The sequence below is a fragment of the Mandrillus leucophaeus genome, unplaced genomic scaffold (genome assembly GCF_000951045.1).
Source record: "Mandrillus leucophaeus isolate KB7577 unplaced genomic scaffold, Mleu.le_1.0 Scaffold518, whole genome shotgun sequence".
Lineage (NCBI taxonomy): Eukaryota > Metazoa > Chordata > Mammalia > Primates > Cercopithecidae > Mandrillus > Mandrillus leucophaeus.
Genome location: NW_012105564.1, coordinates 2,359,747 through 2,375,180, shown reverse-complemented (window position 1 = coordinate 2,375,180; position 15,434 = coordinate 2,359,747). Strand labels below are relative to the sequence as shown.

Sequence of the window (15,434 nt, the reverse complement as noted above, 5' to 3'; positions counted from 1 at the left end):
TCTCTTCTTCTAGCGGTTCTTGTGTCGTTAGCCGCCTTTCCATCTCACCTTCGCGGTATTCTTTTGACTCAGTTGTGCGCAAATTGAATCAGGCCTGTCAGGGTGACGCTTTATGAATTTCCCTTTGAGGCCGTGCACTCTCCCCTCTGCGCAGAGGTCGGAGCCGGTGGGTGCCCGGCCGCCGCCGCCCCGCGATCGATGCAGCCTGAAGCTTCCCCGGGTGAGGCCCCGGCTGCCTGGCTTGGTCCCCGAGTCCATGGCCACAGAGACTGATGCCTTGAAGACATGGTTTTTATGACCATAGAACGTTGCATGCCTCACTTTAATGAAAAGGTATCTAGCAAAGTCCGCTGTAAAGCAAAACTCCTTAAATAAATCTCTTCCCCCACCCCTACTATTTCCATGATAAAATCAAAGAAAGAGTATCAGCAAGCAGGGATAACACACAGTTTTTTATGTTTGTGCTTCGCTGTGTTCCCAGCAGGATTTAAAGTGATTTGTAAGCGTGTATTAAACAAGAGCGTGTACATTTAAAATGGAAAAGGGATAAAAACAAGGGTGGGGACATAAAATAGAGCCAGGAACAAAGCTTAAGTGATGCCTAAAATAATGACCTCTGCTATGAGTGGGCCACAGTTTGGCAGTAAATTATCTAGTAGTTCTCTATCAGATAACGGCATCCCCCAGCCCCAACTCAATTTGTTTAGGAGTATTTTTGCCGGGAGGTAGAGAGGTCAGGGTGAGGGTGAAAACGCAGGCGTGTCTGGCCAACTCATTTTTCATTTGCCTTCACGTAGGAGTCGATTTTAACATAACTGGAAGAGAGAACATCCCAGACTGGGCGTCAAAGCAATCTTCCTCAAATATTGCTCTTCTGAGACAAAGGCACTCGTAAATATTGGAAGGCATTGAATTCAAAATCTAGGCAGGCTTGCCTTGCCAAGAACAGAACCATAAAGATGTATACAGCTGCTTTCTCTCCTCTCCTTCACAGGCAGACAGCTCGAAAGATGATCTATTCTTGCTGTCTCTGATTCTTCACTTCCCCCTCACTCTAAAACCATGCAAATCTAGCTTCCACCCCCACCACTTCACTAAAGCTGAGCTTGCTGAGGTCCCCAAGCACTTTTCATTTATTTTACCTGGGTCCCAGCAGCGTTTGGACACTGACTGCTCCCTTCTTAAAATATCTCATACCTTGGGTTTTCCTAACAGCACACACTGCTGGCTATCATCTCCCTCTTCTCTGGTCATGCCTTCTACACGTCCTCTGTTGCCTTCTCCTTCTGCACCTGACCCTTCAATGTTAGTGTTCCTCAGGATGCTGTTCTAGTGCTGAGAACCCTATCAGAAAGGGTCCACGTAAGTGTGGCCACCATACAGACCAGCAAAAAAATATAATTCCTCTGAATCCCAGAGTGAAGAATTTCATGAAGCTCTTCACTGAATAATGGCTGCAGAAGATGTGGTATATTGGCTTGGTCAACCTCTATTCCAAACTCCTTCTGCGATCTTTCATGTACTGCAGACACTGGAGAGCTAGGAGCTACATTTCCTGACTGCCTTTGCAGCAAGGGTCTCAAATATGATTTAGTCATTATTAATCAGAGGTATTCCTGTGAAATTTGAATTTGGAACCGAGTTCAGTGGACAGAGAGGCAGCAGTGCCTGAGGCATCCATTTAGCTGGTGTGAGGATCTACCCATGTGGCTCTGGGGCCAACAATTCTGGTAGTGCCTTCCTGATACCTGGACTGATAGGGTAGTATATTCATAAACTCTATTTTTCCTGGCAGTCTCCTGATTCCCCTAATAGGCCTATCTGGAAAAATTGTCCAAGGCTTGAAATTGGATCATAGAGATCGGCAGTGTCTTCCAGGAGAATTCTAATATTGTCTGGTAGAAACTTTAGGAATTTTCTAATTCTACAGGGGTGTGCGCTGGTGACTTCCTATTAACTACACTATTTTACAACTCTGTAAGGTAGAAATTTATTTGCAGCAAGCTATAGAAATCCAAATAGTTTTGTTTTTTACTTTTTAATTTTATTTGAATGTAAAAGAAACAGGATCTCATTCTGTTGCCCAGGCTGGTCTCAAACTCCTGGGCTCAAGCAATCCTCCTGCCTTGGTCTCCCAAAGTGCTGAAATTACCAGCAGGACCAGCCACAAACAATTCTTATCCATAGCAAAACAAATTTTATTTTTGGTAGATATAAAATTGATTTTTGCCCTGAAGAAAAGATAATCCCAAACATTATTTTTACTGCCTTAAAGCTACATGGTCTAATAATAAAGCTACTAGCTATGTAGTTATTGAACTCTTATAATGTGGCAAGTTTGAATTGAGATGTCTTATAAGTATAAAATATCTACCATATTTCAAAGACTCAATATGAAAAAGTATGTAAAAATATCTCGTTAATTTTATGTATTATATAGATTACATCTTCAAGTAATTATATCTTGGATAGAGTGGGTTAAATTAATAAAGATATATTATTAAAATTAACTATTTTTACTTTTTAAAATATGACTCTTAGAAAATTTAAATTACAGATGAGGCTTGCATTATGGTTCAGACAGTGCTGTCCTGTAGAATTTTCACCAGTTTTGCATCTATTAACCAGTTGATTTAAACATTTCTGATTGTGTATGTATCTCTGAATTCTCCTTTGAACTGGACTTAACATCTTACAGATTCCCTTATTAGTTAGTGTATTAAATATTTGTGACTTGTCATTTTATACTTGTATGAGAATCACAGTTTTAACGTTTATACTTTAGCAGTCAATTCTGCAGAGTTGCTCCAACAGGCCCAATCTAGATTTTTTATTCCAGTTCTTCCAATTATTTTTTAAGTACCTAATTCCCTATATTAAATTCCATTCTAAAGTAGCTAAGGTGGTTTTAGTTACCTGCTACTGTACCCTGACTATACCCTGACATTAGCTTATAATTGAACATTTTCTGTTTTCCTGACACAGTGTTAAACACTTTACAGATTATTTTATTTAATCCTCACAGCAACTCTCTGTGAGGTAGGCAGTATACTCCTCATTTTACAGATGAGGCACTAAGAGTTTAAGAAACTTGTCCAACACAACCAGGAAGTAGTAGCTGGACTCACACCTAAGCACACTGACTCTAAAGTCTACTTCCATCCATTACCACTGTGCCGGCACCTATTCTGTTCCACCAAATAAAACAGAAAGAAGAGGATATCTGTCACTGTGTTGACCTAGAAGCTGTGGTGTGGCAGGGAAGTTACAGGTTATAGTCATCCCCTCACTTGTTCTGCCGTCTCTGCTCCCAGGCCCTTTGATTCAATTAACTGGTTCTCAGAATCCTGGGCATAGCTCAAACCTCAGTGGCTCTTCCAGACTCTCACCCAGCCGAGGAGGTTGAATGATGGGTCATTTTCCACTGCAAGATGAGAAGCACCTCTGCCGAGACCAACAGGTCTTACTAGTGGAGATGCACTGGAAGTATGTGACTCTGAGGGTCACAGAGCTTGCTAAACAGGCTGTCTACCATCTTTGGCAAAGGCAGAAAATAATTACACTGTAATCATAGTTATTAATGACCAGATGTTGCATTAAGTGATTTACATACACTCTCTCTAATCCTTTCAATAGTTTAGTGGGTTGAGTAGCAGTATCATCATTTTAAAAATGAGGAATCTGGGTCTTAGGTTAATTATGGATGCTCTAGGATTCCCTGGATAATCACTGAACTCACTAATCGTGGGCTACATATCTGACAAATATTTCAGACATTAAAACATTTGATAATAAAGGAGTCTATGGTATTATTTGCCCACATGTAACTGAATAAGGAAACTTGTTAAAGAAAGGAGAATGGCAAAAATTTTATATATCATCCATTATCCTTCCATTATTAATGCTAGTTTAAAAGCCTGAAATTGACAGGCAACTCAGTATTTTCCAACATGCATCACATTAGCTTTTAATTCATTATCTGTCTTTTTTTTTTCTTTCACTGTCTCCTTTCTTGCTGTGGTCTTCATTTTATACTGGTGCTGAAGAGACATCTGAAAGGATTATGCCACCCCCCTTTAGTCCCAGGAAATAGAACTACTATGAATTATTGATAGTGTTAGCTTTCTAGTGCTTTAATTTCACCTCTGTTTCAGACAAAGATATTAAATGGAATTTTTAATATTACCCCAGGAGCTTACTACACAGGAAATACTAACTGACTCGAATTATAGAAAAGACAGTCCTATGTTGATTTCCATTTCTACACAGGGTGAATTCTTCATATATTCCACTCCACTATAGTTTTGCTTAGTATTAGATTAATAGGGCAGTTTTCAAATGGAGTTCCTCAGAACCCTTGGGATTCCTCAGAGGTGCTTGCACTACAACTGGAGAAGCAAGAGGGCTAGGCGGGGTGGTATCTGCCGGTGGACATACACACGAGTACACACATATGCCCCCAACCATTCCCTTGCTTTAGAGAAAAACTTGTCTACTGTAAGTATGAAGGCTTTGTGCAAGATTATGTTGAAAGAAAGGATTCTCCTCTTTAAAAATCTTGAGGCTGGGCGTGGTGGCTCACTCCTGTAATTGCAGCTCTTGGGAGGCTGAGGTGGGAGAAGTGCGTAAGGCCAGGAGTTTGAGACCAGCCTGAGCAACATAGTGAGATCCTATCTCTACAAAAAATTTTTTTTAAAAATTACCCAGATGTGGTGGCACACATTTGTAGTCCCAGCTACTCTGGAAGCTGAGGCGGGCAGATCCCCTGAGCCCAGGAGGTTGAGGCCAGAGTGAGTCATGATACCACTGCATTTCAGCCTGGGTGACAAAGTAAGACCCTGTCTCTTAAAAAAAAAAAAAAAAAAAACCGAGTAAAATATCCTGAGTTAATACAATAAGTACAATAGATGTTTGCACATCTTTGAGATACTAAGAAAAAATGTCTAAGGATTTTTATACTATATAGTTGAGCATATACAGCTGTGCACTGGACTTGACAGAAGCTGATGGCATGTCATGTGACTCGGCTTGCAGGATGGACCTGGCCCTCCTGTAGTGTTGTAAGAATTACCTTGAACTCTGGGTAAAGCCAGTTACCATGTATATTTATGTAATGAATAAACTCACAAGCACAAAAACATGCAATAATATTGGGGGCTGGCACAGATAAATGAACTAATTGCACAAGTAATCTTGGTTCACCTGCTTCTATTCTGGTCACTAGATCCCTGAATCCATAGGTCTCCAATGTCCTTTAAGAGCAAGAATATAGTCATTGCTTGTGTTCTTCAGAAGGGACTACCATGAATAAAATATTTTATGAGTTTCTGTAATAAGAGCAAATATTTCTCTAACTTTCAGAGTATTTTAAAAAGTGAGGGTTTTGTTTTTTGTGAGATAAAAATCAAAGAGTTAAAAAGTAGCATTCAGGGTCCCTTTCTATGTGTGGACGGTATAGGTGCCTAGAAATCGCCCTCCTACCACGCATGGAACCTGTAGACCTGAAGAAGGCAGGCAGATGACAAAGGCTCATTCATTCAATATACATTTATTTCTTCGGGGTCGGGGGATGTTTCTTTTTTAAGTTTTATTTTATTTGTAATTGACCTATAATTGTACATATTTATGAATATGTATTTATTGAGTACCCACTATCAGCAGGCATCACGCTAGCTGTTGGGAATCTAATAGTAAGACCGATACTGCCACCTTCTTTCTGTGTGTATGTGAGACAGAGTCTTCCTCTGTCGCCCAGGCTGGAGTGCAGTGGCGTGGTCTCGGCTCACTGCAACCTGCGCCTCCCCAGTTCGAGCAATTCTCGTACCTCAGCCTCCCAAGTAGCTGGGATTACAGGCACCCACCCCCATGCCTGGCTAATTTTTGTATTTTCAGTAGAGACAGAGTTTCACCATGTTGGCCAGGATGGTCTCGCATTCCTGGCCTCAAGTGATCTGCCCGCTTCCGCTTCCCAAAGTGCTAGAATTACAGCATGACCCACGGCACCCAGCCTGATCCTGCCACCTTCTTAGAATTTGCATTATATTGTGGAAGAGGCATATAATAAACACATAGACAATGACATAAACACAGCAATTACAGAACGTGATCACTGTCAGGATGCACGCAACAGAGTAGGGGTGGGGCCGTTTTCACATAGGGGCAGTCAAAGAGGAGGCCCTAGAACGGTAGAAACCTAAGTGCATTTTAGAAGGCCACAGCTGGCCTCTCTGCTGGCTTCCAAAGCAAAAAATGTGTGGTGCTTACTGTATTTGATGGCTAAATACGTGCCATCTGTACTAAAGGATGAGAATGCTGTGGAAACCCTGAGGGGACTAATCGTTAGTGACTGCCTGTATAGGAACAAAAAATATAGCACAGTTAGTTTATTACACAAATAGATTTTTCCTTGGTCATTTAACATTTATCAGCACTGTGTTTTATTTATTTCTTAATGCAAAGGTGGCCTGAGGGATAATTAAAAGTAATACACCCAAGATCATTGTCCTTTTCCATTCCATAAAAAATTGTCTTCACCACTGTCTATGATCCTCATCAAACATAGAAAAAATGCATCCATAGTGAAATCTCCTCTTATATTGTTACTTCATAATTAAAAGCAACATGATTTTTGCAAAGGAATAAAATTAGACTTTACAAAAATTAGTTTCATTTTCAAAACCTTTACATAAGCATGTAAAATACATTAGAGTGAAGAGGGACACGTGGTTATCAAACAACCTGACTTCTATCAACAGGATTTTCTAGTTTACATTATTATCCTTTCATTTTTACTAGTTGAACCTTCTGTTTTGTTTGTGTAAGCTTATCAGTGGACCACCCTTCTTAAATAGAAATACCTGAAAGATACATGCACACAAAACTGATTCAGATTTACCGCAGAAATACCAGACTTCAATTAACACTTGCTTGAATGGGACATTCAAGCAAATATAATTCATCCACCTACCCATCCATCCATTCAATATTTATTGAGTAAACTAAACTTATAGGTAAAATATGCTGGAACCAGAGCAGTGTATTGTGGTTGTGTTGGCTCCTTGGGTAGGTGAACACTGTTCCTGTTTTTTCTTTCTTTCTTTGCACACTTACTATAGAAATTTTCTGAAAGGCAAGTAGTCAAACTGACTGGATAGCCTAAGAGATTTGAAATTATGTGGCTGAGTGCAGTGGCTCACACCTGTAATCCTAACACTTTAGGAGACCAAGGTGGGAGGATCACTTGAGGCCAGGAGTTTAAGACAAGCCTGGGCAACATACAGAGACTCCATCTCCACACACACACACAGATTTTTAACTAGCCAGGCATGGTGGCTCATTCCTGTAGTCCCAGATACTTGAGAGGCTGAGATGGGAGGATTGCTGAAGCTCAGGAGTTCGAGATTACAGTGCACTATTGTGCCACTGCGTTCCAACCTGGGCGACAAAGTGAGACCCCCATCTCAACAACAAAAAATGAACAAACAAAAAAATTATGCAGTCCAGCGAATGTGGTAAAATGAACTAGCAGAATGAATTTGGGGAAAATAATTCAGGAAAAATACATGGGGTGGTTTACCTAGCAACCCCAAGAAAGAGAAAAACTATTATACTACTAAAGGAGTTCAGTAAGGCATCTGATTACAATATAAGAGATCACCAGTTTTCCTGTATCTTGTTTAAAAGCATAATGATTAAAAAGCATCTTGTTCAAAATAGCAAGAAAAATATAACTGAGTATAAATTTATCAAGAAATACACAGGACCTGAATTAAACAAACTATAAAATTTTAGTGAGAAACTTAAAGACTTGAGCAAAACTGGAGAAAATTTTCACTCTTGATGACAAATGTTAGAATTGCCACTTCTCTTCAAATTATTTTTAGATTTAAAAGGGGATGTGAAAGGATTGGATAAAATTATATTGAACTCTAATAGAATGTATGACACAAAAAAGGACATTTAAAACTAGAAGAATAATGAGGTGAGGGTATAGGGACTAATGGACATTAAAATATATTCTAAAACTATAATTAGAATAGTTTGGTACTGGTTTAGGGATTAACATGTCAATGGGGTCAAATAGAATGCCTATAAACAGACTCAGGCATATGCACAAATTTAGTGTAAGATAACAGTTACATTTGGAATCTGTAGAAAAGGATAAGTTATTTAGTAAAAGATGCTGGGGGAAATGTCTATTCAAAATTAAGACATCTTTTTCATATAAGGCAATCACATAATTCCAGATGTTTGAAAGATTTAAATATAAAGGATAAAGCCATACTTTCATATAAAGATGGCATATTTTGAACACATGAATTTGCCTCTGCTCCCTCCTCAACCTTACTTAAATATCAGTAAAAATGGTTTTTAAACACCCTTAAAAACATCCACAAGGACAAATAATGGGAGATAAAGCTACAGCAATAAAACTTTGGAAACTAGAAAACACATGAGCAGGTGGTAATGCAAATTTGATTGTAAGCATTACAGGCTTCCAAAGCAGAGAAATGGTCCAGTTAACACAGTGGAAATCCCTCAAGGCTCAGGCCACTGGAAGTGGGCATGAAGGTGGGGCTAAAAATAAGAGTACTGATTCCAAATCTGCTTACTAAGCAGTTGTCCCCCATGTCAAACAGGAGAGCAGCTGCCCTGCCTGCTCAGGCAGAAGCCAGAGTTCATTTGTTTTGAGACAGTCTCACTCACTCTGTCACCTAGGCTGGAGTGGAGTGGCGTGATCTTGGCTCATTGCAACCTCTGCCTCCCAGATTCAAGTGATTCTCTTGCCTCAGTCTCCTGAGTAGGTGGAATTAAAGGTGCACACCACCATTCCCAGCCAATTTTTATATTTTTTAGTAGAGATGGGGTTTCACCATGTTGTCCAGGCTGGTCTTGAAATCCTGACCTCAACTGATCCACCTGCCTCAGCCTCCCAAAGTGCTGGGATTACAGGTGTGAGCCACCACACCCAGCCAGAGTTTCATTTTTATAGACACAGTTAAGAAAATGATGCAGTGCTGAAAACAGGGATTTATCAAATTTAATCCCTGCATGTTGAGGCCTTAACCTTCTTCCCAGATTCTCAGGGCACATATAACCAGATGCATAGCTTCTAGGCAGGAAATAGGGTATATCTTGCCTGGAGAATATGACCAGTCCAAGGGAAAGGATATCAAGATACCAACATCAGAGGCTCCCAGATGCAATGGTCACCCTAGAAAACTTAAGACCAACTGGGTGCAGTGGCTCACTCCTGTAATCCCAGCACTTTGGGAGGCCGAGACAGGCAGATCACGAGGTCAGGAGTTTGAGACCAGTCTGACCAACACGGTGAAACCCCGTCTCTACTAAAAATACAAAAATTAGCTGGGCATGGTGGCGCATGCTTGTAATCCCAGCTACTCAGGAGCTGAGGCAGAAGAATTGCTTGAACTTGGGATGTGGAGATTGCAGTGAGCCGAGATTGCGCCATAGCACTCCAGCCTGGGTGACAGAGCAAGACTCTGTCTCAAAAAAAAAAAAAAAAAAAAAAAGCCTAAGACCACAGCTCAGCAGTAGGGCGAAAGAGAAATCCATTGCAGATTGGTGGATAGGGAGGCTCACACTCCTTCACCCACTCCAGGAAACATCTGATTGAATTGTTAAATCTGCCCTCTGAAATGGATTGTCCCTACTGAAAAACTCTGGCCCAGGCATTGATCCCAAGCCCCACTGGTTTGGACCCTGCTTGCAGGACAGGCATCTGACGAGCACACTGCATTGCAGGCAGGTGTGTTTGCAGGTCCCTGGTCACCTAGACTAACTTTAAGGATCCTCATTGCTCTTTCACAATTCCTTTAACATTTGTCAACTCTTTTAGCGATTATTACACCTTTTCACTTTATTCAATCCTTCAACTCTTCCTCCACCCCACTTATTCTCAGTAAATTACCTTATCTCCCACACACTGAGAAAATGGAAGCTATCTCATGTGAATGCCTCTTCCTATCCAAATTGCTCTCCAGTTTTTAAAATCTACTGTCTTCTCTTCCATACAGAGAAAATGTGTCCTCTTTTCTATACCAAATGAGTCTACTCATCTCTTGATCCTGTTTCTTCTGACTGCTCTGGGCCTTGTTCCATCAATTACCACTCATTTGCTTGAATCTTCAATTCATTCTCTTTGGCTCCTTATGAGAGTATGTGTAAAGGACACTGATCTACCACTCGGATTCCCTTTCAAGATTGAAGGATTCAGTCCCCCAGATGACAGGAGTGCTGCTGGAAGATGGTCCTTAGCCATCAGCCTTCTTCAGGAATTGCCTCAGCAGAAGAAAGTAACCTCACTAAAGTTCACGTATTCTTCCCTGGGCAGCTCTCCTCTAATGACTGGGTTAATGTGGGGAATATAAAGACCAGCCCTCTCACCTTAACTTGAGACAACTCTGAAGGGTCTTCTCAGTTTCAGAGCTCCTTAAGTCTTGGCCAAGGTCTTCATTGAGACTGCATCATTGCCCAGCTTCTCCCTCAGTCCAGTCTTGTCTCCTTTCCTTTCCTTGCCTTCCACAAGTTGTTAAACCTGACAGCACTCCCTGATTAACTTCATGCTAATCATCTCAGAGCCTGAATCCCAGGGTACCCTCCTTATGAGAGTATGTTTGTAAGACGAGAACATTTAATAATTTGTTAGGTAGTACCAAGTTGCCCTTTCAAAAAGCTGTACAAATTTGCACTCCCATCACCAATGTAGAAAAGTGCCTCTTTTCTACATTGCCTAACTACACCCTAACTGCCACTACTGGATGTTATCAAGTTTTTAAATCTTACCATTCCATAAGTGACAGATGGTGGCTTATTCTTGCTTTATTTGTATTTTTAAAAAGTATGCGTATGAGTAAGAATGTTTTTACATATTATTTACTGGCTATTTATATTTCTTTCCCTTTCATTTGCTTGTGTTATTTGCACATTTTTCTATTGCACAGCCATACATATTGGTAATATACCATATACCATACGTATATTAATTTTCAAGTACCGTTTGTATAGTAAGAAAGTTGCAAATAAGTTTCTTCAGTTTGCTGTTTGTTTGGCTTTAAGACTTTCTTCCAGTCATTCAAGTGTTTTGAATTTTTAAAATTTGCTAACATTACCAACATTTTTCCTATGCTTCTTGGTTTTCTGTCATGCTTAAATTGGCATTTCCCATTCTAAGATTTGGGGAAAAAACACTAATATCTTCTTTAAAACTTAGCTCAAATGCCATTGCTGTCACCAAGATGTCTGTGAGAACCTCGACCAGGTTAACCCCCCAATTCCCTTCTCCCTTTGTATAATATAAATCACACTGCCCATCATATTCTGCCTTAACATTATGGCCATTTTTATTATTCTCCAGACTCTTCTATTGGAATGTAAGTTACTGAGGGAAGGAATTCCATTTTAAATCTCTATGTATGTCCTCCAGCATCTAGAATGACTTGCGTAAAGTCCTACTTAAATATTTATTGAATTGTATTAACTAGTACTGTTAGGTGGCTCTGACACTAAGGGTGAGTGATTTTATATGTATGTATACATACACACGTGTCTGTATATGTATACATACACACGTGTCTGTATATGTATACATACACGTATATATGTATATTTCACACACATTCTCATCAGCCATAAATTTTGTGAAATTTTGTGACTATTTTAGTGCTTGGATAACTCTTAGTTCTGCCCTCTTTAGACCTGAGCCACACTTACCAAAGGCTGACTGCAAAAACACCACTTGAGAGTGAGGTCTCAGGGCCTGCCAAGTGACAGGTGACCAGAACACTCCTAGCTGAGGAGGCAGATCAAGCAGAGTGGTTCCTAGCAATAGGGGAAGCATATATGAAGCTATGACACAAAGTGGCCACCCTCCCCCAGGGGAAGCAGAGCCCAGCCTCCCAACACCATGACCATCTGCCCCATCAGTGGCATAGATTCCTCCAGGCCGTACTTTCGGCTGGGGAAGAAGTCCCTGATGTTAAGGACAAGATACAGGCAGGTATCTCAACTAGGTCAATACATTGAGTTATCAGCTCAGGTGGATTAGTCATTGCAGTTCCAATGCCCAGTAGTCCTAGTCTCGGATTCCATGGTTTCATTTTCTCCCTTCTCATTCTCTTGAGCCCATTCAAATATGGCTTTCATGCCACCACAACTGCTCCTGCCAAGGTCACTGGTGACATCCACGTGGCTAAACACAATGGCCAGTTCGCATTTCTCACCTCACTGGCCCTGCCAGCAGCATCGGGCTGGTGGATCCCTCTCTCCTTCCTGAGGGCTTGATTGGGCTCCCTGGGCACCAGTTTTTCTCATACCTCACTGGATGCTTTATTCTCCTCCTTTTCTGGTTCTTCCTCTGCTTCGTGAGCACTTAACATTGGAGAACCCCCAAAGTACAGTCATTGGACCTATCTTTTCTATCTAGATTCATTTTCTTGATGATCCCAGCCAATCTTATAGCTTTCAATACTGTCTACCTGCTGACAAATTCCAAATTTTATTTCCTCTAACCAGACTTGTAGGTCCAGCTGCCTACTCAACATCTCGCTTTGGATGTCTAACAGACATCTCAAATGTAACATTCCAAAACTGAGCCTCTGATCTTCCCCTTCCCCCAAATCTGCTCCTCTCACAGTCTCTCCATTTCAGTAAATGACAACCCTATCCAACTAGTTACTCACACCAAAAACTCTGGTGTCATCCTTCACTCCTCTCCTTTTCTCACACCCACATTCAATCTGTCAGCAAATCTACTTTTACTATATCTTCAAAATATACTCAGAATCCGAATCCTCCTCACAACCACTCTGCTAACCACCCTGTGCAAGTTACTATCTCTTAAGTGTCTCTCTTTTCTCATCAATAACTGGGGGCAATAATAGCCTATGACTTACAGGGTTCATATGTGGAATGAAAGACACGTAAAGAACTTAGCATAGTGCCGAACAAATTGTTAGTGCTTGGCCAGGTGCAGTGGCTTACACCTGTCATTCCAGCACTTTGGGAGGCTGAGGAGGGAGGATTGCTTGAGGCCAGGAGATCAGCCTAGGCAACATAGTGAGATCTTGTCTCTACTAAAATTCAAAAAAAATTAGCCAGGTGTGGTGATGCATGCCTATAGTCCCAGCTACCTGGGGGACTGAGGCTGGAGGATTACTTGAGCCCTGAAGGTCAAGGTTGCAGTGAGCCATGATCATGCCACTGCACTCCAGCCTGGGTGACAAAGTGAGATCCTGTCCCCCCACCCTCAAATAAAAAAGTTGTTAGTGCTTAATAAATTTTAGGTTTCAGTATTATTTGTGGTCTCTCTTTTCTAGGAGGTTTCAAGAAGATGTGACTTGTAAAGTTGAAGCTATCAGCTCCTTTTCATAAGAACTGAGTTTTTCCTTCAACACATGAAATTTTCATTTTAAAGATTTCAACTGACTGAGCTAAAAAAAAAGAAAAAGAAGTCTAAATTAACCTCAGCCAGTAAAACTGTCACAAATAAGATCCAAATAAAGGGTTAAAAAGCACAATAGCAATTTGAATCATTGGAATTCTTCTCTAGCCTGATTAAGAGGAATTTTCAGCTAACCTAAAAAATATTTTAAATCTAAAGTTATATAAGATTGTCACATATCATACTGCATAGCTGTATACAGCCCTAGCTTCACAACCTGAAATAATTTGGGGATATGAGGAAATTCATAGGATGTTTCTACAACAGCAACAGATATAACAGCCATCATTTGTATAAAACAGCCCTATTTTATAAACCCATAGTCCCAACAGATCTATCATCCCAACTAATTAGTAGTAGGTAGAAAGATTCTGGAAAGTCCTCAGTGTTATCTGAGATATCAGCAATATATAATAGGCCCGAACCATATAGGAAACATCTTGGGTAAGTGCTCTAATGCATGAATTAAATACATGGATATCACTAATAAGATAAACCTTTGCACTAAATAATCAGAAAAATATTTCAGAGCATTCAACTTGTCCTTTAATGCAATCGCTTTGTTAATCTGTGATAAGAAACAGTATTTGAATAGATAAAAGTAGATGAGCAATTTTTCTTACTTTAATGTGTTTGGAAAATCATGTCTCTTCTTTATTCTTTTAGTATGGATCTCTCTCACCATATATATGTGTGTGTGTGTGTGTGTGTGTGTATATATATATATTTACATACATATAAATATATGAAACATCTACCATGTGCTGAGTAATGAGGAAACAATAGTAAATTGTTTTTATTACTAAGCTCCTTATAAAAATATTTTGATCGTTTTGAGTATAAGAGCTAGGTAACAGTGGCCTTGGAGTGTTTTAAGTTGGGGGGCGGGGGATAACCCTAATATAAAATCATCAGGAATTGACTGTGCTTAATTTATTAGATTGTCTTTGTCCATATTTAATTATACATTATACTCTGTGGTATTCTTAGGGTGCTATATACAATGTAAACAAATTTAAATATCACATATATGCAAAAAGTTGCTTAGTAAAGGTAAACTCTCATTAATACCTACTGTGGGATCATTTTAGCTGATCCATGTGTACTTTGTATGCTAATTTGATTTATTTATCTGTTTTTTGTAGGAAGTCCTGGCTGAGCAAGATTGGAAGCCCTAGTTCTCGCATTGACCGCACAAACTTTTCTAATGAAAAAACCATCTCTAAACTTGAATACTCTAATTTTAGTATTAGATACTAATAGAAGAGAAAAATTGTAATGCTTATACTGCACAATAGATACTATATGTTCTTAAGACTATGTATACTAGAATAATAGTAGTAGAGTAGGGTGAAAAAGGAACTTTCCGTTCTGAAAGCTAAGCGACTGTGTTACTAAAAATGTCTGACACTGAAGTAATTTTACTCAACTATGTTTTCAACAAGCAAAAATGTAGTATGCTAAGATTAAAATGTCATTATAAAATATTTAGTATGAACAATTTAAACTTGTCTCATGGAATCTTTAATTTCAATGAACATTACAGCATATATGACATATGTTATTTGGCGAGACATAAAATAAAGTTAACCATTTAAAAATTATTTTCACATACTGTTGTCTGTGTTGAATTATAAAATCCTCTGAATAATTTGTTACTACAGTTGAGTAATTTGTTATTAAACTCTTTAAAAAGAACCAGCAATTAGAAATAAATGTATGTGATGATCAATATAACCATAAAATATTATCAACAAAGAGTTTTTTAAATTCTGGTTAATGTGAACATTATTCAGTTGGAGCTACTTAATGCCTTCTATATTGCTGTGTACACTGAACATTCAGGCTGAATGATGGTGGCTAACAAGAACTCACAATTTCAGTATAGCAATCATCAAGATTTTCAACCACCACCCACAACAGATATCCTATTAACCAGAAAAGAAACTGAGAGTCTAAATGAATCATACAA

General features: G+C 39.5%; 1 protein-coding gene across 1 annotated transcript in view; it reads left to right on the top strand.

Moving 5' to 3' along the window:
- Window positions 1-15,066, top strand: part of LOC105551335 (acylphosphatase-2-like) — a 38,077-nt gene extending 23,011 nt beyond the window's left edge. The window contains exon 3 of the mRNA XM_011996526.1: window positions 14,608-15,066. Within this exon, the coding sequence (XP_011851916.1) occupies window positions 14,608-14,722 (115 nt within the window). The 3' untranslated portion in view covers window positions 14,723-15,066. The remainder of the gene's footprint in view (window positions 1-14,607) is intronic.
- The last annotated feature ends 368 nt before the right edge of the window (window positions 15,067-15,434 follow it).